The 25,786-nt window shown below is 29.7% G+C and overlaps 1 protein-coding gene and 1 long non-coding RNA gene across 2 annotated transcripts; one reads left to right on the forward strand and one right to left on the reverse strand.

The window, feature by feature from the left end:
• Nucleotides 1–8,675: 8,675 nt before the first annotated feature.
• LOC120088318 (serine carboxypeptidase-like 25) lies at nucleotides 8,676–24,802 on the forward strand. The gene is made up of 8 exons (XM_039045535.1): nucleotides 8,676–9,110; nucleotides 14,329–14,532; nucleotides 22,688–22,863; nucleotides 23,088–23,372; nucleotides 23,491–23,621; nucleotides 23,758–23,853; nucleotides 24,165–24,270; nucleotides 24,412–24,802. The coding sequence occupies exons 1-8, from the start codon at nucleotides 8,855–8,857 to the stop codon at nucleotides 24,553–24,555; spliced, it is 1,398 nt and encodes a 465-aa protein (XP_038901463.1). The 5' UTR covers nucleotides 8,676–8,854; the 3' UTR covers nucleotides 24,556–24,802.
• LOC120088327 lies at nucleotides 22,804–24,585 on the reverse strand. Its single transcript, XR_005484894.1, has 4 exons — nucleotides 24,447–24,585; nucleotides 23,299–23,409; nucleotides 23,142–23,194; nucleotides 22,804–22,943 (listed from the first exon to the last, which is right to left on the reverse strand). It is a non-coding gene; the product is annotated as an uncharacterized LOC120088327 (long non-coding RNA).
• Nucleotides 24,803–25,786: the final 984 nt, after the last annotated feature.

Genomic DNA, 25,786 nt, shown 5'->3' on the forward strand with positions numbered 1-25,786 from the left:
AGACATGCTTAGTAGAGAATGATGATTCTGCTTGGATAGTTGATTCAGGAGCTACTAACTACGTATGTTCTTCCCATCAAGAATATAATTCTTGGAAACAATTAGCAGCTGGAGAGATGACTCTCAGAGTTGGTACTAATGAGACCGTTTCAGTTGTTGCTGTAGGCAGACTTAAGTTATTTTTAGATAAGAAATAATAAATGTTATTAGATGACGTATATGTAGTTCCTCACATCAAGAGGAACTTAATTTCTGTTTTCTGTCTAATTGAACAAAAGTATTCTTTATCCTTCACTGAAAATAAAGTTTTTATTTTTAAGAATGGAATGGAACTAGCATATGCCTCTTTTTTTATGCTTTTTTCTATTTTTTTTAAATAATTTCAACTAATTTGCTTTCCTTTATTTATTTATTTATTTATTATTCACAGTGGGCTCTATTTTATACTTGTCTAGTTTTGCTCTAAAACAAGCATAGATACTCCTATGTCAAAGGTGGACCTTTCGGGGTGACAACAGAAGTACAAACTAGATAACCCAATTCTAAGCATGCAAGACTTTAATTTCGCAAAACAATGACTTTAGGATGCATGAGAGACAAGAAATTTTTTTAAAAAAGGGCTAAAATCATGATCATGTTGTCCTAACGTTCTTTCATGCAAGTTTTATTACAAGAAAAGTGTGCCATAAACTATCACGATAACAACAAAGCAAATAACAAACAAAGCAATCAAGCATACAACATACTACCCGATGGGTACAACTTAAAATGATACATTGTCCCCAATGTATTTCAAGTATAGCTCAAAAAGAATAAAAACAAGGGAATAGAAAACCTCTCCTGATAACAATGTCACACACGGGATGGTGGTGGTAGTAGGCTCGCCTTTCAAAAAGATGCTCTCCTCTCTTCTAGGTCGTCCCTACAAAACAAAAATAAAAAGAAACCTAATCTAGAAAACAAATAAAGAAAGCAATAAATTTCTTCACTTGGCTCCCTCCAGGAAAGGCAAATTTTTAACGTCGGTTGCTCGACGTAACTTGTCCCCTGTCAAGATACAAAAAAATTCTCGTATTTCTCTAGTCCCTTCATGGATGAGCCAGTATAGCCTAGTAAGGCTATAAGGGTTCTCATATTTTGAAAATAACTAGACAGGTCGAATTTTTAATTTTTAATTTTTGTAAAAGAAAATAAAAGAAAAGACTCTGGGACTGACTCAACTGCAAATAAAGACTCTGACTCAACTGATTTGACTGACTCGTGAGGTGAAGGTGAGCAAAATTAAAAAATAACAGGAATACTAGTACAAAGAACAGGACGAGGCTTGGGAGCCTCTAACTCTTTTACCTGAAATTCTTCCAAATTAAGCCTATACTCATACTTAACCTCACAAACTTGTTCTTGGGATGGTAGAGGATAAAAATCGTCATCTGAATCGGTCCATGCGTATCCCCTAACAAGGTCGGCCTCAGTGCCACAGATGTAGGACGGCTCTGAATGATTTTCTGCACACTCAAAAAAATCATTAGTATGTTCATACATTAAGAAATCCAATTTCTTACCTTCGTCGAAAATTCGAGGGACCACCTGCTCGATAGAATCATTGATGCAAGTATCTCCACTACTCACCTCGGCATCCTCAGAAGATGATTCCCAAGTCTTCTTCAGTCTCCTAATTGATTCAGTGATCTAAGCAATGTGGTTACTCAGACTCTGAAACTCAGCTCTAACCTCACATTCGAAAAAGAGGTCATCTTGCTGGAAACTGATGGGATCTTCATAATCGTAGGGGCACTCCTGCACAAACTCACCAAAGCAATTAGAAAGTTCCCTAACTATATCCTTTAAAGAAATACCTGTGTGGGTAGATGAATATGGCATCAACAATGGCATTTGGCTAGGCCACTCCCAAGGAGGATAATATTCGCACTCAAGACCATGTGAATTCTGAATCTGCATACTAGCCATAATGAACAATAGAGGTTAGTTCAAAAATTTGATCTCTAAGCCCATGAATCTCTCTTACCTCTGGTGTTTCCCGTTATTTCGTGTAGTTCGCTTGAAGTGCATAAATGTTTATATTTTCCCCCATTGAAAAACTAGACACGAAAGAAAGAAAATATTTTTGGTTTTTAAAGTTTAATAGTCAATTCTAACTAAAAGATATTAATTAGCTTGCTTTCCCAGCAATGGCATGGCCTGAAACTTACGTCATTAATAAGCCTCGGACTTGATCAAAAGAAAATTTGTAAATTCAACGAACTACTCCTATTACTACTAAAACGTAGCAACAGTGGTAAGTGCGGGATCAAACCACAGAGAAGCGAAGAATTAATTTCTTTTGGGTTAGATTTGACCATGGAAAAACAGTAAAAACTGGGTTTTGGTTTATGATTTTGAAATTGAAAACATGCAAGAAAAGGAAATTGCAAGGGATATACGGAACGGTTATGTATTTATCTAGTTCTCGGATCAAGTAGCCATTCAATGTAAATTAAATCATCATTTTCATCTAACATATCATGTATTTGAATTATGCATGCATAGCTACCTAATCGATGCGAATTAAGTAATCTCTACCCAATCGACAATCAATTAATTCGAACCAATCGAGTGTCCTAATTCGTAATTAAGGCTAGAAAGATTGTGCCCTAACTAACCTACATGCTCCTAGATGCAATTGGGTTCTTAGCGGCCATAAAGAACTAGAAACACACGCATTGAGAACAAGGATTCAACTTTGTTGATTAAGTGTCATGAAAGCCTTTTTCAAATAATAGATTATTCTTTAAAATCTGGATTAAACATACGATGCCAAGATTAAACATCAACCTATACACCTAAGCATATTCATCTAATCTATTCTACAAGGGTAAATTCAAGCATGGACGATTGCAAGGATACTGCGAGCTTGAATTTAACTAGTTAAGGAATGCGATCATGATAGGGGCGACAATCCAACACACGAAAGCAAAACTAAATCACGCGATATTCAAAGAAAAACATAATTCTAATTTAAAGCACAAAGTTGAACAAAAAAACTCATCAAAATACAAGAACACTTGATCCAAGGACTAAACGAAAGATTACCTCATCAATTCATAGACAAACTAATGGGATACAATCCAAAATACGTCCATAATCCGCAAATAAAATAAAAACTAACCTAAAGATACTGAAAACATAAAGGAAAAGGAAGAAGTCGAGGTCTGTCCTCGGCCTCCATTGAAGAACAATACAATTTTCAACATATTTTGACCTAAAACCGAAGAGATGTATTTATAGAAACCTTTGCAGCATTGCAACGCTAGAAACAGCGTTGCAATGCTTGGTAGGAAAGGCCACGAGCGTTGGAGTGAAGCGTCAGGCTACATTGCAACGGTGCGAAGTTGAACATACGGAGCATTGGAATGCTAGGAGTCTCGTTGCAACGTTGAGCATTCTGTCAAAAACTCGATGCTCGATTACTTGATACTCGACGCTCGTTTACTCGGTAGCATTTTATTCGATAATACTCGACAGCCCTTTACCTGATGATAGTCGATGGCTGATTATACTCAATGGAACTCGATGGCGTTTTAGTAATTTCAACTCCTTTGAAGCCCGGATACTCATATCAACTCCAAATTACTTCAAAATAACTCCGTTCTTCACCAAATGATTAATTCTACCTCTTGATTGCTCGATACCTACAAAATAGGGAAACAAACACGTAAAATTTAATAACGAGCCCAAATTAAGTTAGGAATAATAGCTCTTTTTGAGAGTTAACACAGAGATAGCAGCGACAGCAAGCTCAACAACGACTCAAGGCTTTTGTTTTAAACGACACAGCTTCGACGGAGACAAGAGGTGCGTTGTTGGCAGATCTAGGTTGAGATGCGTGGTCGACAAGGCTCGAAGGCTTCGCGCGGCTGGGTGGTCATGATGGCTGGCGCGACTGGCGGTACGGAGGCGTGACAAGGCTTAGGTTCAGGTGTCGGCGCGGGAAATCAAATCTGTGGTGTCAAACAGTACGAACGGAACCCACGAATCGGCGTCGACGATCAACGACGACTGGGACAAGCATTGACCGTCGAACGATGGCTGGGCGGCTGGGATCTCGCACGGCGACCGGCGGCTAAAGTTTCCTCGTGCAGAAGAAGACGCTCTTGGGAGGGGGGTCTACTATACACGTTCGAGAGAGGGGCAGAACTTTCTAATTTATTTTTCCTTTTTCTTTTTAATCTCAATATACAAACAATCCCCTTTTCTTTTTCCTTTTCAAATTCCAAACGCAAATCCCTTTTAGATTTTAAATTCCCAAATCCTCTTGGGAAAATAATTTCAAATCCATTTTCTCAATGAATTGATTTAAATTTTGATTATCTTCTCTAAATTATAAAAATAAGCCCAAACTCCTAGTTTTAGTTTAATTTTCCAAATCAAATTAAAATGGAAGTAAATCTCAAATTCTCCTTAAAATCTTTTAAATTCCAAAATCCTTCACTAAGATAAAAATTTAAAATTAAATTATTTTTTTTACAATAATTCAATTTAATCTCAAAAATTCAAAATAACTCTCAAATATTACAAAATAGCTGAAATTAAATTACATAAAAAAATTTGGGATTTATAGTCTCTATACTTTCAATTTTCTAACAACATAAACATTGAACTTTAGTGTAATAATTGAGTTCATATACTTTAAAATTTTATATAACGAAATAGTTTCTATAGTGAAAATTGTTGTTAAGATTTATAAGTCACTAATCTCATTACATGGTAGAAACTAACACTTAATTGTTACCAAGCTTAAATTATATAGGAACTAAATTGTTACATATGTGAGTTTAGAGAATATGTATTGTTACGAACTTAAAAACATAAGGACTAAATTGACACAACATAAATTTCAGGAACAATTAAATTGTTTCTTTGTTTCTTTTACTTCGTATGGATACAAAAATGTTTTTTTTAGTCAAACTACTTATAAGAAGAGGAGTTCGAAACTTGTATTCATTAAAATAAAGATTAACGTTGTTCGACAATTTGAACTATACTTAAGTCAACTTCTTACGAACATTTTAAAGATAGGTCTAAATATGAGGATTAAAAAAAAAAAGTGATGAAAATGTATAGTTTTAGTACACTATTCCATAGCACCACAACAAGCAAGAGAAGCATTTAAAGTGGGGGCAAATTTCTCCCCCAAAAAGAAATTTCCAAAGAAATTAAAAATCATCCCCAAGAATCCATCTAAGGCTTTATATTTCTAATAAAATCAAAACAACCCTCAATAATTTCCTTTGTTCTTATTATGTTTTTATCTTTGAAATTAAATGATATACAAATAATACAATATATTCTTTTATATCTTATTGGTATTTGTTTTTTAGTACCTTGATCAGTCCCTTCTTTGAACACCCAATTATTGCCTCAAGGGATGAATTTTTTTTTTAAAAAAAAAAAAAAATCTCCACACATATGACAAATTATTATTATTATTGGAAAGAAAAATAGAAATAGAAATAGTTGTACATTGATAATTCAGACAAGACACAACTGATGAGAAGAAGGGGAAAGAAAAATAAAAAAGGAAAATAGAAAGGGAAAGGAACAGAAAGTGGAGGAAAAAAAGGCACTCAAACAAAACATGGTCAAACTTATTTTGTGGAAATTAATGGAAGATTAGAAGAGGACAACTTCACATCAAACTAACTTCCAAATGGATTAAACAGAAATAAAAGTTTGCATCAAAGAATCAATTACATGTTTAAGGTCCGCTTGGATTGATGAAAGAAAAATATATTTTTTTAAAAAAATATTTTTATTTAAACTATTTTGATAAAAAAAATTTAAAAACTTTGAAATTATTGTAGAGGTTGTTTTGACATTTTATTTTTTTTAAAAAAAATGACTTATTTTCAAAATTAAATACTAGAAAAGATATAAAGAATAACATTAAAGAGGAAAAAAAAACTTAAGAGTGAGCAACACATACAAAATTTCAGGAGCAAATGGTAGAGAAAGAAGTAAAAAAAAAGAAAAAGAAAAAAAACCTAGAGAGAAAAGTTTAGGAGAGAAAAAACTAGAGAGTTAAAAACCACTCGAGAGAGAAAATTTGATAAAAATGATATATCACTTTTTTCATCATTGCCAAAATCGCAATTCTAGAAGAAAAATGATTTTAGGCATATCAAAAGTGATTTTGAGTGGTCATTTCACTCACAAACATGCTCTAAAAGAGATAGATGATGTAGATAATGTATGTAGGTTAAATTGCAACGTTACTCCTTGAATTTTTAATGTTTCTGTCTATTAGGATTTCGTTTAGGATTGTTGTAGCTTTTAAAATAATTGCTAGCAGTTGTGCTTTTAAAAAAAAAAAGCAACTATGAAAAGAAGTCAAATATTGTTTGGTAAATTTCATTTTAAATTGAAGAAATAGGTTAGAGTGTTTGGTAAATAAATGCAAAAATATCTTATTTTAGATATAAAAACTAAAATAGACTTTTAATTAACTTAATTTTTCTTTGTAATTTAAAATTTTAAATAATTTGTTAATATGATAGGTTTTATTTGTTATAAATTAATTTTGGGAATTTTTTACAGATAAAAAAATGTCAAACTATTTACAGAAATAGCAAAAAAAAAATACTAATAGATACTGATAAACTTCTATCAACTTCTATTAGTGTCTATCAGTAATAGACTTCTATCAATTTCTATCACTGATAGAAACTGATAGATTTCTATCCGTCTCTGTAAAAAAGATTAAAATTTTACTATTTTATGTAAATAGTTTCTCTTCTTTTTCTATTTTTGAAAAATTTTCATTAATTTTTAAATATTAAGGGAAGTAGCTTTATTTTTTAAAAAATCAATGTAGTATACCTTTTTCTAAAAAAAAAAAATGATGCATTTAACTCATAAAAAATAAAAATAAAAATAGATTTGATCATGTGAGAAATAGATAAATATATAAAATAAATCTTCCTTTTAAAGTATACATTTGAAAACTAAATATTAATTAAAGATTTTACCTGGTTTTAGAAGAATCTAAAAGCTAGTAGGATAATAGACGTGAAACTAACGAGTTTTTAAAAGTGATTTTAACCGATATAATTTAAATTTATTTTAACAAACGCAAAAATGATTTAGATTTTTTTTCAAATAGTTTTTGACACAACTAACACAATGCCAAATGTAGCCTAAGTCCCTAACTTTTAAATTGTATTTACTTGGTCCCAGAATATTAAAATTATCAAATAGGTACTTATGCTTTTAATTTTGTATCTAATAAAGTCTCTGACTCGTTCAACATTGTTTTAGTTTCAATGAATCTATTAGACATAAAATTGAAGTTTATGTCTAATAAGACATTAAATTTTCAATATTGTATCTAACAAGTTCAAAAAATTTTCAAATAAAAATTGGATTGTTCAAGGACTAATTAGATACAAAATGAAAACTTAAGAATTTATTAGACAAATTCGAAAGTTTAAGGATTTATTAGAAGTATGTTAGACACAAAATTAAAAGTTTAAAAACCTATTAATTGATTACATTTTAGACTGCATTTATCTTTTGTAGCTTACTCAACAATAACAATAAAAAATATAAAGTATTAATAAAATAAAAGGAAAGAAAAAATTGTCTCTTGAAAAATTATGATTAAATAATGATTAAAACAAATTACATTCTATCAATATAGAACCCTAACACTAATTCTCATATACTATTAGAATATCATCACTTAAACCTTTGTGTCAATATATTTGGAGGAAAAAAAAAACTCAATAAATAATTTTCATGTCAAATTCGAACCATTCCATGTGTAAGTCAAACACTCACTAGTACCCAACACCCTTGTCAAGTGTTTCATGAGGAAATGCACTTAATTAGTGTTTTTTTTTCCCCACACACACATATTAAATAATTAAAAAAAGAATCACTAAGAAAACATTATAATATATTTTTTAATTTAAATGTCAATCTCCAATGTCATTTAAAAAATATCGTGTAATAACTTTTGATCTTTTATAAACGTTTTAAAACTATCATTGAAGTATAAATTTGAATGATCACACATTCTTAGATTACCAATATCCCATTTCAAGTTTGACTTTAAATCCGAAATTCTAAAGAATTTTAGTTATATAAAACATTATTAATGGTTATAATTTAGCTCCAATTTAATTTAAGCATCCCCTTCCAATTCTTAAAAAGAAAACAAACAATCTGGATTTCTAATTTTTAATCACCACTATATAACAAAGGTTTAAAATATCGATGTCAGCGAAAATATCGAGATACTAATTTTACCAGAATTTCAATAGAAATATCGATAAAATGTTGATTTCGATGAATATTTCTAGAAAAATTATAAAAACATAAAATTCAAGAAAATAAATTTTAAACTATTTTAGACAAGTGTTATATTATTTATATCAATTTTATATTAATGATATTTTGTTATTTATTTCTTATGTTTTGTAATTTTTTCTATGATACGAGAGAAATTATGATTCATCCTTCGTGGCGATCAATGTTGAATCTATAGAAACCTAAAATGTCAACATGTGGGAGAAAATTATGTAACTCATGCATTGTGGTCATCCAATAAAACTACCCTAATTTCAACCGTCCACTCAAAAAAAAAAAAAAAAAAAGACAACTATTTATCCAACTTTATAATTGTTGCCCAAATCTCTCTCTCCTTCTCTCTCCCTCTATTTAATCCAAACTGAAAAACAGTCTTCCCCATCAAACTCACTACAAAGCCAAACACAAAAAAAAAGCCCAATAAATTAAAATTAAAATTAAAAATTTCCTTTCCTCCGCCGTCCTCACACGGTGGCCGCCCGTCGCCATGGCAAACTCTCAGATCTACTTCACACTCACCACCCTTGTCCTCCTTGTAGCCATCATTTTTCCCACTCACGCCCACGAAGACGCCGCCGCAGGCGATAGAATCTCCGCCCTTCCCGGGCAGCCGGAGGTGTCTTTCGAGCAGTTCTCCGGCTACGTCACCGTGAACCGGGCCGCCGGTCGAGCCCTCTTCTATTGGCTCACTGAAGCCTCTCTTCAACCCCTCTCCAAGCCCCTCGTCGTTTGGCTCAACGGAGGTCTGTCTCACTCTCACTCACAAATTCCTTTTTAATTTAATTTCCCTCCTACTATTATTTTCATTTTTATCTAATTATTACTAAATTTTCTAATATTTTACCTCCATTCCCGTATAACTCAATTCATTTCGATATATATCTTCTATTAAAACTTTCAAATTTTTATTAATATGATCGAACTATTTGAACTTGTATTATTAACTTCAAAATCCGACATACAATCTCTCACTCCATATATGATCAAAAAAAGAAAAAACAATTAAATGAAAGTCGTCAAGTTACTACAAAATATCACTCATTAAAGCATCGTTTAAGTCTAAAACATTTCTTGCATCTCTAAATTTCTTGCTTTATTATTGTTTTTAAAAAAAACAAGTCAAATTTTGGAAAGAAAAGATAACAAAATTTAACTAAAAATTTAATTATGACAAACACGATAAGAAAATGAGATTAAAACGATTTAATTTTAAAAAATGAAAAACCAAAATTATTATTAAATATTTTAACAACTTTGCATACATATATACTCACATACATGCATAAGTTTCATAAAAGACTGAAATGAAAAATTTGTACCAATTAATTGCCAGTAAAATTGATTTTCTTTAAAAGTAGAACAAACACTTGACAATTACCATTTTTTTCGACAATTTTTTTTTTCATTGAAACGTTTGTACTGTACAATGGCTTTGTTTCTTCTCTCTCCTCCCTATCTTTTAATTGTATATATAAAAAGATTTTATTTTTTTTAAAAAAAATGGGATTTTAATTTGAATGGAGGGCTAAGAGTGAGGAGAAATTAAAAAAAAAAAAAAAAAAAGAGGTGGCACTGTTACATCGGCTGGTTTTGAGTAACATGATTTTCAATTGTCTTTTTCCTCAAACAACTATTACCATTTTATCCATTTTTATTGTTTCTTTAAATATATATATATTTATAATATTTAAGGTTGAAAATTAATATTTAACTTCTATATTTTTGTGTACCCAAATGAATCGTTTAATATTTTTCTTGAAGTTAGATTGCAAGTAGTTTAATTTCTCAACTTTAGTATTTTTGTATATATTTGATTTTAGAATTTTAAAAGTATCTAATAAATCTTCAAATTTTTTATTTGTATCTAGTGTCTCCTTAAATTAAAATTTTTTTAAAGTTGATTGATCTATTAACTACAAGTATAAATTTATATCTAATGAGATTTAAACTTTCAAATTTTTGTCTAGTAAATCAATCAACTTTCTTTTTAAAAAAAATTTTAAGTTAAAAAAAAATAAACCCTGTTTGGTACCATTTTATTTTTTGTTTTTTTTTTTTTTAAATTTGCATCTTCTTAAATACAATGGTTGAATTTTAACCAAATTCCAAAAAAAAAAAAAGTTTTTAAAAGCTATTTTTTAAAGTTTTTTAAATAATTAATAAAAAGTAGATAACAAAGAAATAAATTTGTAAATTAGAAATAGTATATATAAACTTAATTTTCAAAAACTAAATCGCTACCAGACGAGTCCTAAATGGGTAGTTTTGTAAGTTCAAGGATCAAAAAGATAAATTTCATTTAATATAAAGGGTAGAAACTAGATAGATCGTATTTTTTGTTTTTTAAAAGAATTTAAATCCAATTAAGAAATTATAATAAATTTAAAAGTTTAAAAACTAAATTGACAGTATAATATTTATTTTTCTCTGTTTCAATAAACCCCATTAATTAACAATTCTAAAAAGAAGGGGAAAAGAAAAGAATGCATTAATTAACATTGGCTTGCTCCAACTTGTGAATTTAATTTTGGGTTGCCGACATCATATATAATAATATTGATGAGAGGGGAAGAAAAAAAAAGAAGAAGAAGAAATTCTTGGAACTGTGTAAAAACTTTAATGGGTTGCCTTGAAAATGAGAGGATTTTATTAAAGATTTTTTTGTAGGTATAGTTATTTTTATTCACAGCGTTTTGCAGTGAAAGGACAAGCCACAGTCAATAACTCCCCCATGGTTTTATTTATGACCAATAATAATAATAATAATAATAATAATAATAATAATAATAATAAAAAATAGAGGGAGAAGGGGCCCTTAAAAAAAAAAACCAAAGAGATATCAAACACTTCACTGCCCTACTGTCTGCCTTGGAATGATGATCCAACCACTAATAGGCTGTACAAGGCAAGGCAATACCAAATACAAATATCACACCTACAATATAAAATAATATTACTTTTTTTTTTCTTTTAAATAATATCTTTTGACCACCTTAAATACTATAAATTTTTTTCTAAATTGACTTACTATTTATTTAAGGTGGTACAAATAATTAAAAAAATGTTTGAGAAAATGAGTTCTAATTATCGTGGTTTTCTATTTAGGGGGGTTTAGGACATTACATTAGTTATTATAGTTAATAGTTGTTATAATATGTGAGTTCTAATAGTTTGCGGTTGAGATGTAAACTATTTTAGTCTAGGTTTGATAATCTGTGTTGGATAGAAAATGATAATAAAATAAAAAAGAAAGGATGAGTAGTAAATTGTAAATAATGTAACAAAGAGTGATTTGAAATAGTAATATTATTGTTAGTTGTATGTTATAATAGTTAAAAATACCAACTATTATAACTGGAGTCTTTAACATGGAGTGAGCTATACTCCATCCACTTGAAGTCGGGGTCCAGACGACTCTTTATAGTTTAATATCTTACTAGTTTTTTTTTACGATGAAATGTTGTAAAGTCATACGATTGTCCTATTAAATTAGTAGAGTCGGATAAATTGATTTTTAAATTTTATTAATACTCTTATGGCTGTTAAACTTGCTTAATTGTTAGTTTAAAACTATAATATTTTGTTATATTTTTTTTCAATTTAACAATATGTGAGATGAATATGGTTAACTTTTAACTCTTTTATTAAGAATATTAATCAAGTCTATGTTGAAATTATGTAGTTATAGTATTAAACACAAACACATGTTGCTCCGATGGATACAAAATGCATGAAGATGCAACAAGAAACACAAAGTAAAAAGAACCTTCCAAAAAGAAGGAAAAAAAACATACATTGAGAAAAAAAAAAAAAAAAAAGACAAAAGTGACTTAACATAAAATGGTAAAAAAGGTAAAAACTTCTCGTCAGTTAAAATCGTTTAAAAAAATTTAACAAAATATATTCGAAACAACTATTTTCAAAAGTCGTCACAAATTCACTTTAAAACAGAAATAATAGCGATGAATATAGAAAACATTTTTTTTTCTTTCATCTATATATGAATCTCTCTCTGTGAGACGTGTGTGAGAAAAAGAGTGTTAGCGAAGTGAAACTTTTTTTAAGACTACGAGAAAGTTGATACTTCTTCTCGTGCTTCAACATTTATAAACAACGACATAAGATTAGTAGATATGATGTGAATATTAAGAGATGTTTTTAGTACAAAGAGGGTGAAGGAGGGCCTCCTAATAATGAATATAAAAGGACAGAGGCAGCTGCCAATTTAATTTATATTGTGTTAGGTCATATTGTCAGCTATGTATTGGGAGCAAACCATCAATGCCATTGTCTATACCCTATAATATCTTTGCTTCTTTCTCATTAACTTTCAAACTTTTTTTTTTTTTTTTTTTAATGTGATCCTTTTTAACTTTTAAATAAATTTTATTTTGATTTATATAATTTTAAAATAAAAGTAATTATTTCGATCTTTATATTTATTTTATTTTAAATAAATTAATGATATAATTTAAGTATATGTACTAAACATGTTAATATGACCATGATTTCCAAGTCATATAGATCAGAGACTTACATTTGACCATTAAATATTAGATGGAAAGATATTATATTAATGACCAAAATGATTTCTTTTTTAAGTTTAGGGACTAAAATAGACATTTTGAAAGTTTATGGACTAAAATGGAACAAACTTAGAAGTTTATAGACCGAAATGAAATAAATTTTAAAGCATTGGGATCAAAGTGGTATTTAAACTTTTTTTTTATGTATATTTAACTCTCTTTTTATACCATCACTCCATTCTATTCTTCTTTTATTTCTTCTATATAATTAGATAGATTTTTTAGAGTTCCACAATACATATGATGAGAGATTCAAACTTCAAAATTGATAGTTGATTAGATAGATTATGGATATAATTTTTTTTTTTTTTTTTTTTAAATTTGAGGGAGAGGAATCCAACTTATATTAATCCTATGATGTTTTTGACAATACTAAACTCACATTTTCATATGAAAGGTATTTTTTTTTTCTTCTTTTGAATAAATAATATATTTGGAATGAAATAGTTTTGAATAAGAATGAAAACTTCAAATCAACTCATTTCATTCATTACTAATTACATAACTAGAACAATATGAAAATGACTTTTCATTGTTCTCTCCCTTTCTAACCAACTAAAAAATGATTTTTTTTTTTTTTTAAAAGGTAACTTTTTTTTTAATGCAAGGGAAAACAATGAATCCATAGAGTAGTAAAGAGCAAAAGTTAATATTTGCTTCATTATGCAACATGGTCTTGATATTGTGTGAAGCAAGATTTTAATGATGAGCCAATTTTTGAAAAGAAGCACAATTTCCCATTTTAAAAATATATTTTTCGTCCCTATATTTTGTATTTTTTATTCTGTCCTTCGAATATTAAAATATTACAAATTTAGTTCTTAAATTTTGAGTTTAGTTTCAATTTAATCTCTAAGTTTAAAAATGTTTCAATTTTATCCTTGAGATTTGAGTTTTATTTCAATTTGGTCTCTAACTTTTGAGATTTTACAATTTTAACTTCAATTTTTCATTAAATGTTCACTCCCAATCATTAATGCCAATATCTCTTAATTAATTTAAAATAACCATGAAGTAAAATTTTAAATGTGATAAAAAATAGTGAAACTTAATTAATTATAATTATGTTAATTATTTAAAATTTATTAACATAACTTATCACATAAAGGTAGAAAATTAATATTTAATGAAAAATCGAAGTTAAAAGTGAAAATCTTGAAATCTAGGAACCAAATTCAAACAAAACTTAAATGTCAAGGTAAAATTATAAAATTTTAAAATTTAGAGAATAAATTAAAACCAAACTCAAAATTTAAAAACTAAATGTATAACATTTTGAAATTTAGAAATCAAATAGAAACTAGATCCAAAAAATAGAGACATATATTTTTCCGAATTATTATTGTTATGTATTTGATTGAATTTAATTTGTTAGGTCCCGGTTGCTCCTCCATAGCTTATGGAGCTTCGGAAGAGATTGGTCCCTTTAGAATCAACAAGACGGCCTCCGGCTTAGTACCCAACAAGTTTTCTTGGAACTCCCTCGCCAACCTCCTCTTCCTCGAAACTCCTGCCGGCGTCGGGTTCTCGTACACCAATTGCTCCTCCGACCTACTCGACACCGGTGACCGTCGTACTGGTATCCTACTTTTCTCTTCTCCTTACTTTTCGTGTGTAAATTTGTTGAATGTGGTCATAACCAAGATTTTAAAATTTCTATTTACCTTAACGAGATTGAATCGGTATTTCCATTATATCATATAAAAATTATAAAAATATGATAAAATATCTCATACTTATCGATATTTTCATTTATATCAACATTTCAGACTTTGTTTATAAACTTTTGAATATAATATCTTGTGAAACTAATTGATCATTGCATAATTTTAAATACAAAAATTAATGTGGATTTTATTTAATTTTATATAAATTTATGATTGTCTAATATATATATTTTGATCTGTGCAAAACTTTGAATTAAGAATGCATAATTGAATTAGGTTTATCTTGGCATAATTAACTAATATATTGATTCACTATAATCAACTATATATGTATTAGTTTAGAAAAAAAAAAAAAACATTTTTTTGGCTGTATAATATATTTTTATCTTAATAATCGGTTTTTTTCCTGAAAATTTAATAATATTACTACTTACTAATGTTCAAGTAAAAATAGATATGTTTTTTTCCTTAACTTACCAGTTTAATCTTGAATTTGAATTTATATTAGGTTTTTTAACTTAAAAGTGTTTAATATATCTTTAGTTTTTCAATTTTGAGATGTAAATGATCTTATTAAATATAAATATGATTTTATGTATACAAATCATGAATTAAAAAATCTAAAAATTAAAACCCTGTTTCATAATCATTAATCATTTGATTTTTGAAAATTAAACTTATTTTTAAGAACTGAAGATAAAAATCTAAATGGTTATCAAATAGAGCCTACATTAATACTCTTTGAAAAATTCAAAGACCATAGTAACAACATTCAAAATTTAAAATCTAAATTTGTAAAAAAAAAAAAAAAAAGAAAAAGAAAAAAGAAAAAAAATTCATAAACGAGTTTAAGTAATAAGCAAGAAGATCTAAATCATAATGAACTTAAATCAGATCTTTAGTCTTTTAAGTACCATTGTCCTAGGTCAATTCTATAACAAAGATAAATAGTTTCTACATAATATAGACGTTTGATAACATTTTTGAAACTCATATGATAATCCATCTACAGGTTTGAAAATTTAGGTGCAGGTTAAATTGCACAAAGCTAATTACCCAATAAAAGAGTAAAATTGTCATGTGACAACACTTTTTCAAAAGATAGAATATTAAATTATTATTATTATTATTACTTACTATCTTATACAAAGGGATGTATGATATAAGTGTAGCATAATAATTGTCCATTTCTTTAAGTCTCAAAAAAGGATTATTTTTTATTATTATTGTTTGTTGTTGTTAAAAGGGGAATTTGTAATTATATATTATTTTATAACCAAAATCTTAACCGAATTGAACCAATTTTATTTCTGAAATGAAATGATTTATTATTTTTGTTTTATTTTTTTAAAAAGAAGTTAAATGATTCAATTGTTACTTCACCTTAAATTTCATAAAAAACAGAAACATTAGCTCCTGTTTGGTAATTATTAATTTTTTTATTTTTATTTTTAAAAATTAAATTTACATCATCCATATTTTTTACCATGATTTATATCATTGTTAAGTACAATGGTTGAATTGTTAACCAAATTTCAAAATAAAAACAATTTTTAAAGTTCTCAAAATTTAGCTTTATTTTTTAAATCTAATAAATAACAAAAGAAAAATTTTGAAGGAACATAATATCTATAAACTTAATTTTTAAAAATAAAAATAAAAAATAAAATGGTTATAAATGATTATTATATTTTCAAATAGTTGACCACCTTTTCGATAATTCCGTGTGAGCGTTAGTCGTGACAGTCACGATCACCCTTGACAAAGTGGAATCATTTTGAAAGAATAAAAGTAGTCAAAGATAATTTACAACTAGGATTGAGCGGGTGCATCACAATAAAATGTGCTCAACCGCAGTAGATTATGGCCTTGATTATGCAATTGTACACAGGTGGTTTTGATGGTTCCTTGTCCAATCAACTACTGCCCCTTTGTACCTTTATTTCATAACATTTTCTTTGAATTTCATTTTGTTATTCTAGGGTTAATCGGAGAAATAAGGATGTTTTAGAAGTTAATTGAGTAAAAATGATTATTTTGGAACTATTTAGGAAAATGAGGATATTTTTTTGTCCTTATTTGAATATGTGTCTTGAAGAGACACATTCAACATTATTTTATTAATTTTTTGTTGAATGTGTCTATTCAAGAAAAACGTGTCTCTTCAAGAGATGCATTCAATAATTAAATAAAAAGAAAAGAAAAAAAAAAGATGAATGCATCTCCTCAATAGACGCATTCAATAAAATGTGTCTGTTCAACGGACGCATTTAATAATATTTAGTCAAAGTGCATGGATGCATTTAATAATATTTGGTCAAAGTGCATTTTTTTATTTGAATAAAAATTTTGATTATGAGTACAGTTTTCTTTATTCATGATCATAATACGATCCTCTATTACGCCTAGATCGATTATGTTGACTCACATAGTGTCCACGATTGCCACGACCTCTTACACTTGATGGTTGGCCCTCATCTGTAAAGTGTATACCCTCACCATGATGTCGGTATGTCATATATTGATCATGGACATCTGGACGGACACGTGAAGTTTTCCTTTCTTCCATACTAAGTGTACTAAGGGTTGTTGGAAAAATTCAAATTTAAGGGAGATGACATCATGAAACTACGTGTAAGATGATCGAATGGGTTTGTTGGATATTCATTCTGAAAATTAGGTCGAATAGGAATATCCTGATGTCTTGCTGGATCACCTTGTTCTTCCATCGGATCATCGACGGCACTTGATATATAGAGGTGAGTCTACGCAAGGCCCTTATATCAGATAATGTCATATTTGGTAAACCGGCCTGAAAAAGAATTGAATAACAAGTTAATGACTTTAAAAATTGTTTTGGTATGCAATTATACAATAAAAGACGAAATCCAATAACTAAATCGCATCACAAGCCCGATTGGGACAATTCTGTCTATTATGTCCTTCTTGTCTGCAAATTGTACAATGTGTCTTATAACGTTCCCTCCAATCCATCTTGTTTTGCATGGGAGAAGTACACGGTCTACCAACTTTTCTAACTCGTGATTCGTCTGGATAAATAGTGGGGAAGTTAGGATCAGACCAATGTTTTTTTTATCGGGATGGGCTCAAATTGAGGTGAATAACAGGCCAGATAAATTGGAATTTTGTAATAATCTTTAATGTATACCCTTCATAAAGTGTATATCCTCACCATGATGTCGATATGTCACATACTGATTATGGACATCTAGACAGACATGTGAAGTTTGCCCTTCTTCCATACCTAGTGTACTAAGGGTTGTTGAAAAAAATTCAAATGTTGAAGGAGATGACATCATGGAACTACGTGTAAAATGATCGAATGAGGTTGCTAGATATTCATTTTGAACATTAGGTCGAATAGGATTATCCTGATGTCTTGTTGGATCACCTTGTTCTTCCATTGGAACATCACCATCGAAATATCACACTCGATATATAGAGGTGAGTCTACATAAGGCCCTTATAGCAGATAATGTCATATTTGGTAAATTGGCTTGAAAAAGAATTGAATAACAAGATAATGACTTTAAAAATTGTTTTGGTATGCAATTAAACAATAAAAGACGAAATCCAATGACTAAATTGCATCGCAAGCCCGATTGGGACAATTCTGTCTCTTATGTCCTTCTTGTCTGCAAATTGTACAATGTGTCTTCTAACGTTCCCTCCAATCCATCTTGTTTTGCATGCGAGAAGTACACGATCTGCCAACTTTTCTAACTCGTGATCCGTTTGGATAAATAGTGGGGAAGTTAGGATCAGGCCAACATTTTTTATTGGGATGGGCTCAAACTAAGGTGAATAACAAGCCACGTAAGTGAGAATTTTATAATAATCTTTAATGTAGTACAAGGAGTCTAACCTAATGGTCTTACATGCAGCCATAGCGTGAGAACATGAGATTCCATAATTTGGCCACTTATTACATGTGTATGTTCTTTCATTTAACTTATTCAGTGTGTGGTTCCACCCTTCAGTGTTATTTGATTGATTGATGTGGTGACATCACACAACCCTGTTCGATTGTCAAATATGTTAACTGTATATTTAGTGGCACATTGTTCCCAATGAGTTAATTTCTTAGCTGCATACCTATGCATATACGACAATTACTTAGAATACCTCCATAGTTAGTATGAATATGTGGGATAACTAAGATGTGAATAATTTACCTTGTGAAACACTCTATAGATTCAAGAGTAGTCTCTATTTTTACATGACGGGCATTGAAATAAGCGATAGTTCCGTAGAATGTTGCTTGGACTAGTGCTGTAGTGAGTAGTTTTCTAGCTCCTTTCAGAACAACATTTGTACTTTCGATTATGTTCGTGATTAGACATCCATAACGATGACCACCATCATGTGACTATGTCCACTGCTTAGGATCTATGGAAGTAAAAAATCATAAGCAATTAGGATTTGTTGTTTGAAGTTCGGCCATACAGTCATTAAACTTTCAACCTTGAAATTTCGATCCTGCATTAGATACCAAGCTTTGCAATATACTATTCTTATATTTGTCGTTAAAATTACTCGCCACATGTCACAAGTAAAATCTATGGTTTACTCCTGCCCAGTTGTTGTTAAGGTTTCTCACGATAGATATAATGTCTTTGTGTCTATCTGAAATTAGACACATTCCTTCCCTTCCATGCACCACATGATCCCATAAATTTTTAAAAAACCAACCCCATGAGTCTGCACTTTCCTTCGGTACAATAGCGTATGCAATTGGATAGACGTAACCATTTGCATCGACTGAGGTAGCTATCAATAATGTTCCTTCATACTTTTCGTACAAATGGGTTTCATCAATTTGAAGAAGCGGTTTGCAGTACTTGAAACTCTCAATAACAGGTCTAGATGACCAAATCATGCTATTGAACATGACAATCCTATCATCACAATCCACCTCATTTAGCCTCCGATGGATAATTGTATCGGGATTTGTGATTTATAAAATATTCATCCATTTAGGCAGCAAATTATAAGATTTGATTCAATCTCCAAATATCTTAATGTTTTCCTTCTTCTGTCCCTCACTTTCCAATAACTAACAGAATAGCCATATTTTTTCAAGATAATATCTTGTAATGTTTTGACATCAACAAACGGATTTTTTAAAATACGATGCTTACCTCAGTCGCAATTAGATTTGAGTCCAATTGATTGTGATCCCGACTTAGTCTTACATACACACAGGAATGAAAGCCATTATACTAGGTAATTTCAAATTTGTCGTGTCTTTTACGGCAGACAACACGAAGTCTCCACGTGCAATAGTTGTCATATCCTTTACACCTAACATCCCATACTATTTTCTTCGACTCAATAACTTCAAAATTTTGATGTCAAATGATTAAATAACTCTACGCTGCATTTCTTTAAATCCAATTTCGAATTGAATACCATCCCCTTAAGCAAGGAATCAGAATCTATATTATTGTCTCCCTCCGTTGTTGGATCGGGTACAATGTTCACGTCGTTCAGGTCTATTTTAGTAAATGTTTCAGAAACTTCGTGAATACCATAAAATTCACCAGGTACTTGATCTAGATAGATATCATCATTGTCTATTTCAACTTCTTTGTCGTTTATGGCAATAGTTGGATCATAAGGCTCATCCTTTACATTATGCCTTTCCAACTCAATGGTAGTTTCAATTTCTCTCGTTGAAGTTGGACTTGGGACATTGGGTTGGGATATACACAGTTCAACTGTATTTGGAGGGTATGGAGCATTGCTCAACATAAACCATACATCAACTTCACTTCATAATGAGATAGGAATATAGAAAGTAGATCTCACTACATAACTGCCATATCTAAATATTACCTCTACCCCATCATCTCTATCTACGGATATTGCATTACGTAATCCGTCGATTAATGTGTTGATGTCAACTTGACGATACATGTTTATACGAAGAGATGGTTGCTTATTATATTGTAGACCGTTTGGTCCATTAACAATGTTTCCATGCATATAACATAGAAACCCCACAATGTCCATTGTAGTTTGACCAATGCAATCTGATATTTATCATAGACTATGTAAGTATATATTAAGAAGAAAAATATCCAAATTTAATATTCAGTCTATGTTAGAATGTCCAAATTTAGTATCTTCATGCTTAATATATCATTATAAACTAGATATAGAATTTTTATGGAATGAAGACTTATTTAGGTTTATAGTTAAAATTGATGAACTAAAAAAACTTATGATTTAAACTAATATATCATAATAAACAACTTATGGTTTAAATTAATATATCGTAATAAATCCAAGATTTTATTATACTCCAAATGAAATTTTAATTTGAACATTTAAAACATTTAATAGTTTTTATTTGAATGTTTAATTAGGTCAATTATATTAAAAAAAAACATTTAACTTTTTTTGTTGTATTCATTTCAAACATTTAAACCTAAATTCACAATCAATTCATTTGTTAAAAAAATGTTCGAACAATGGGTTGAAAATGGAAAGTTTGTGTTATTAAATTATTGTTCAATTCTTAACAAAAAAAAAAAAAAAATTTGCTTAATTAACATATTTGGACACCGATTTGATGATATTCTCCTTTCTTATTTTTGGTTGTGGGTTTCCTATTTTTATAAAAGAACATTTTTTTAAAATAATATCCACCTTAATAATAATAAAAAAATGAGTACAAAATCATGGAAAACCTGAATTTTCTATTAAATAACGAAAATATATTAATATGAAAGAGAGTAAATTAAAATTACTTTTTAAGCGAATCATGTTTCATGTATCATAAAATTTTCTTATATGGACATGCATTCTCATTTTGGAAATCAATTATAAACATTATCTTATATAGAGATAATAATAACGATAATGACTAAATAAACTAATGATTAAATAAATCGTAAACATAATAATAATAACAACAATAATAACAACAATAACATTCAAACATTCGATATTCAATACATCATTTTAAATAAAAGTAAATAACTATATACATAACCTTCGAATGATCGATTGTAGAATTTTTCTATAATATCCACAGTAGACAAAATTAAAAAAATAATATAAAATTATGAGAAACTTAATTTTCTATTAAATGACCAAAATATGACTTACTAAAAGACAAACGTTGTACCTTACAAGAAAAAAGCCTTTGAATGATCTTTTGTAGAATTTTTCTCCGAAACAATATCTATTGTAAACAAAATAATAATAAAAAGAATCAATACAAAGTCATGAGAAACTAAATATTTCATTAAATAACAAAAATATATCTACTTACCAAAAAATGTTGCACTAAAATAAAATAATAATATGAACATGTGAGGAAGATGGTAGAAATTGAGATGACTATCAAATTTGGAGGAGGAATATGAAAAAGATGTTAAAAGGAGGAAGGTGAAAGAAGGTTGTTTGTGGACAAATTCGTTACAGTCAATGAGATTCCGATGCATTTGCATGCATCTTTTGAACATACGCATTCAGACGGATTTGATATTCCATCTTTTTTTTTTTTTAATTTAATTATTTGAATGCATCTCTTCAAATAATTAAAATAATGTTGAAAGCGTCTCTTCAAGATACACATCCAAATAAGGACAAAAAATTACTCCATTTTCCTTAAATAGTTTCAAAACAACCCCTTTTACCAACTACTTCATCCCTTTTTTTTTTTTTTAATTTCCATAACATCCCTACTTCTCCAATTAACCCATTATTCTATCACCAAAAATTACAACCTCCCATTTTTAATATATTTTCTAACTTAAATATAAATTATATTTTGATTGGATAGAGTATAATTTACTACTTGTGGTCTTCAGATTTTGAAAACACTCATAAAAATTAATGACAAACCATAGACTATTTTCTTGTGCTTATATTCACAGTTTTTTGAAAACTGCCATTGCACTGTGGGAAGCACTCAGTATACTTTCCTTTGGAAGCTAAAGTAATCACTCTGCTTTTTGCTCCAAACTGACTTGTTGAATTATATGTACCTGGATGGATGGACGGACTTGTGACTGATCATAAACACTGTTTCAGCGAAGGACTCTTTGGAATTCCTTGTTCGATGGCTCGACCGTTTCCCCCGGTATAAAACCCGTGATGTTTTTCTAACAGGAGAAAGCTATGCTGGTCACTATGTTCCCCAGCTTGCCAGAGAAATCTTGGCCTACAATGCAAAGTCCTCCCACCCCATCCATCTCAAGGGAATCATGGTAACTTTCTCTCCTTGCCTTTTGTGTTGTTGTCCTTTCCTCTTGTCTTGTTGCTTCAATCATCATTCACTTTGTATCCGCTACAATGTAAAGACGTCCACATGTGCATCATTGTATAACTCGGTTAAAAGCGGAGAGAATCTTAACTTGACATAGAAGATTTATACTAATTAGGCGTCATGAATGCTATTGGATTTTGAATGGGGTAAGTGAATGAAATGTAGGTGGGCAACGCAGTAACAGACAACTACTATGATAACTTAGGGACGGTAACTTACTGGTGGAGCCACGCCATGATCTCGGATAAGACGTACCATGAGCTTATTAACACCTGTGATTTTAGTCGACAAAAGGAATCGAATGAATGTGAGTCCTTGTACACCTATGCTATGGATAAAGAGTTTGGTAATATTGATCAGTACAACATTTATGCACCTCCTTGCAACAACTCGGATGGTAGCCTTGCAACCCGCCAGAGTACTATGCGACTGCCTCACCGTCCTCACCGGGTATTTTTCTTTGTTTATATTGTAAAACAAAAATCATCTAGCAATGACAGAAAGATGGTGTTCATGAGAGCTATGAAAAAGAGATCAAGTCATTAATGTTGCTTTCATAAACTACCAGGCATTCAGGCAAATGGCGGGCTACGATCCTTGTACCGAGAAATATGCAGAAATATACTACAATCGACCAGATGTACAAAAAGCTCTTCATGCCAACATAACAAAAATTCCATACAGATGGACTGCTTGCAGGTAAATCCATGTTGCATCGTCAACTTCTTCCTTTAAAACTAAAGAGTGTATTATGGAGAGAAAGAAAGGTGACAGTTTATATATGCCCATGAGTATCTTTCTTGACATAAAAGAACAACATTTTCCTTTCATGCAGCGAACTTTTGAACCGAAATTGGAACGACACCGATGTATCAATACTTCCAATTTACAGGGAGTTGATATCAAGTGGCATGAGAGTTTGGGTTTTCAGGTCAGTAGTCACTTTCTACATGTTTGTGCCCATCTTTCTTTGATACTAAAGATTCGGGTCAATTTATGCACTTGGCTAATCTCACATAATAACAGTCTTATCCCATAATATTTAGTTTCCAGAAAGCTTGTAAGATTTCAATATTCTAGATAGAAGATACTATGTGTTCGAACCAGCACCCATAAAGTTTTATGTTAAATGATTGATACCCATCAATAAATCATGGTAATAAAGCCAAAAAAGTATCTTCCATTTCTTTGGGGCATTTTATCAAACACCTGACGATCAACATTGTGGGAAATGATTTTCAGTGGAGATGTGGACTCAGTGGTGCCTGTAACAGCAACAAGATATTCCATTTCACAGCTAAAATTAACAACAAAAGTTCCATGGTATCCATGGTATGTCAAAAACCAGGTCAGTTTCATGATTTCATCTCATTGCATGGAACTTCAATATGAAGAACAAAATACCCAAATTCAGAATCAAAATCTCTATGATAATGAGCAACTAATTTGAATGGAAAATAATGTGGAATGTATTTTGGTTTTGATGAAGGTGGGAGGTTGGACAGAGGTATATGAAGGGCTTACCTTTGCAACAGTGAGAGGAGCAGGGCATGAAGTTCCATTGTTCAAACCAAGAGCTGCTCTTCAGCTTTTCAAATCATTCCTCAAAGGGGAACCCTTACCAAAATCTTGAAACCCCATTTTCAATTTTTCTATTTAGAACAAAGAAATTGCTTTATTCTTTGAAACTGTAGCAAAGTTTGGGATTGGGGGGGGGGGGGGGGGGGGGGGGGAAGGATAGGAGAAATTTAAGTGAATAGTAGAAAAGAGGCATAGTTGAATGAAAGAAGGGATTATTATGTAATTGTGCATTTCTTTTACGCCATTATTCTAAATGTGACAAATGGCCATTGGGTAAGCTTAACACTTGAATCTGTGAATGCGTGTGTTTTTTTTCTCTCAGCTAAAAACTTTGTATTTGTGTAAAAATATCTTGAAAAATTATTTCAAATGATAATACTGTTGAAAATATTTACAAGATATAGTAAAATTTTAGAACTATCAATAATAAACGTTGATAGACATTGATACTTCTAAAATTTTGTTATATTTTATAAATATTTTGGTTTATTTTTCTATATTTAAAAACAGCCAAAATATATTTCAAACTTTAAAAGTTTTTTTAAGAATATTCTTAAACTTTTAAAAATAGTTTAAAAGTATATTTTGAAGTTAATTTTGGATTGAAACTGTTAGTGTATTTTAAAAATACTCTTCAACTTTAAAAATTTTTGAAAATGCCCAAAAGTAAAAAAAAAAAAAAAATCCTTTAGGTTAATATATGAATAAAAATGGTTAATATTTCGTTATAAAAATAAACTTTTAAATGTTGTATCTTACTTAAAAAAAAATGGTTAAAAATTATAATATTTGTCATTTGTTTATCTCATTAAAAAGAAAAGGAAAAAAAAGAAGTTGCCCCTTTCAGTAGATTATAACAAAAAGAAAAATAATAATAGAAGTATCAAGGGGACTTTAAAACTTAAATGTTTTAACTAGGTTGTATGTTAGTAATTGAGTACGTTAATAGCCAAATACGTCTTTTTTGTATTTGACTATTTATAATTTTGGTAAGTTTTAAGAGAGATTTTGATTGACATTTTATGAGATTTTATGTTAACTTGAAGTTTTGGTTTATATTTTATTGTGAGAAAATTAGTGTATGAATTAGAGAAATGGGAGAAAAATGAGAGCATCTATGAAAAAAAAAATGATATCTATAAAATTTATTTTAAATTGATTTTTTTTAACAAAAAAAAAAGCTTCAAATAAATTGATCACCATACTAACGATAGAACATTTAATTTTTTTTTTTTTTTTTTTTTTTTTTGCAAGGCTAAGAGTATTAATACAACCTTTTAAAG

Source organism: Benincasa hispida, chromosome 1, assembly GCF_009727055.1.
Source record: "Benincasa hispida cultivar B227 chromosome 1, ASM972705v1, whole genome shotgun sequence".
Lineage (NCBI taxonomy): Eukaryota > Viridiplantae > Streptophyta > Magnoliopsida > Cucurbitales > Cucurbitaceae > Benincasa > Benincasa hispida.

Coding starts and splice junctions, on each gene's coding strand:
- LOC120088318 (XM_039045535.1), top strand. CDS start 8,855: ATGGCAAACTCTCAGATCTACTTCACACTCACCACCCTTGTCCTCCTT. Junction 9,111..14,328: donor CGTCGTTTGGCTCAACGGAG/GTCTGTCTCACT, acceptor TTAATTTGTTAG/GTCCCGGTTGCTCCTCCATA. Junction 22,864..23,087: donor TCCATCTCAAGGGAATCATG/GTAACTTTCTCT, acceptor AATGAAATGTAG/GTGGGCAACGCAGTAACAGA.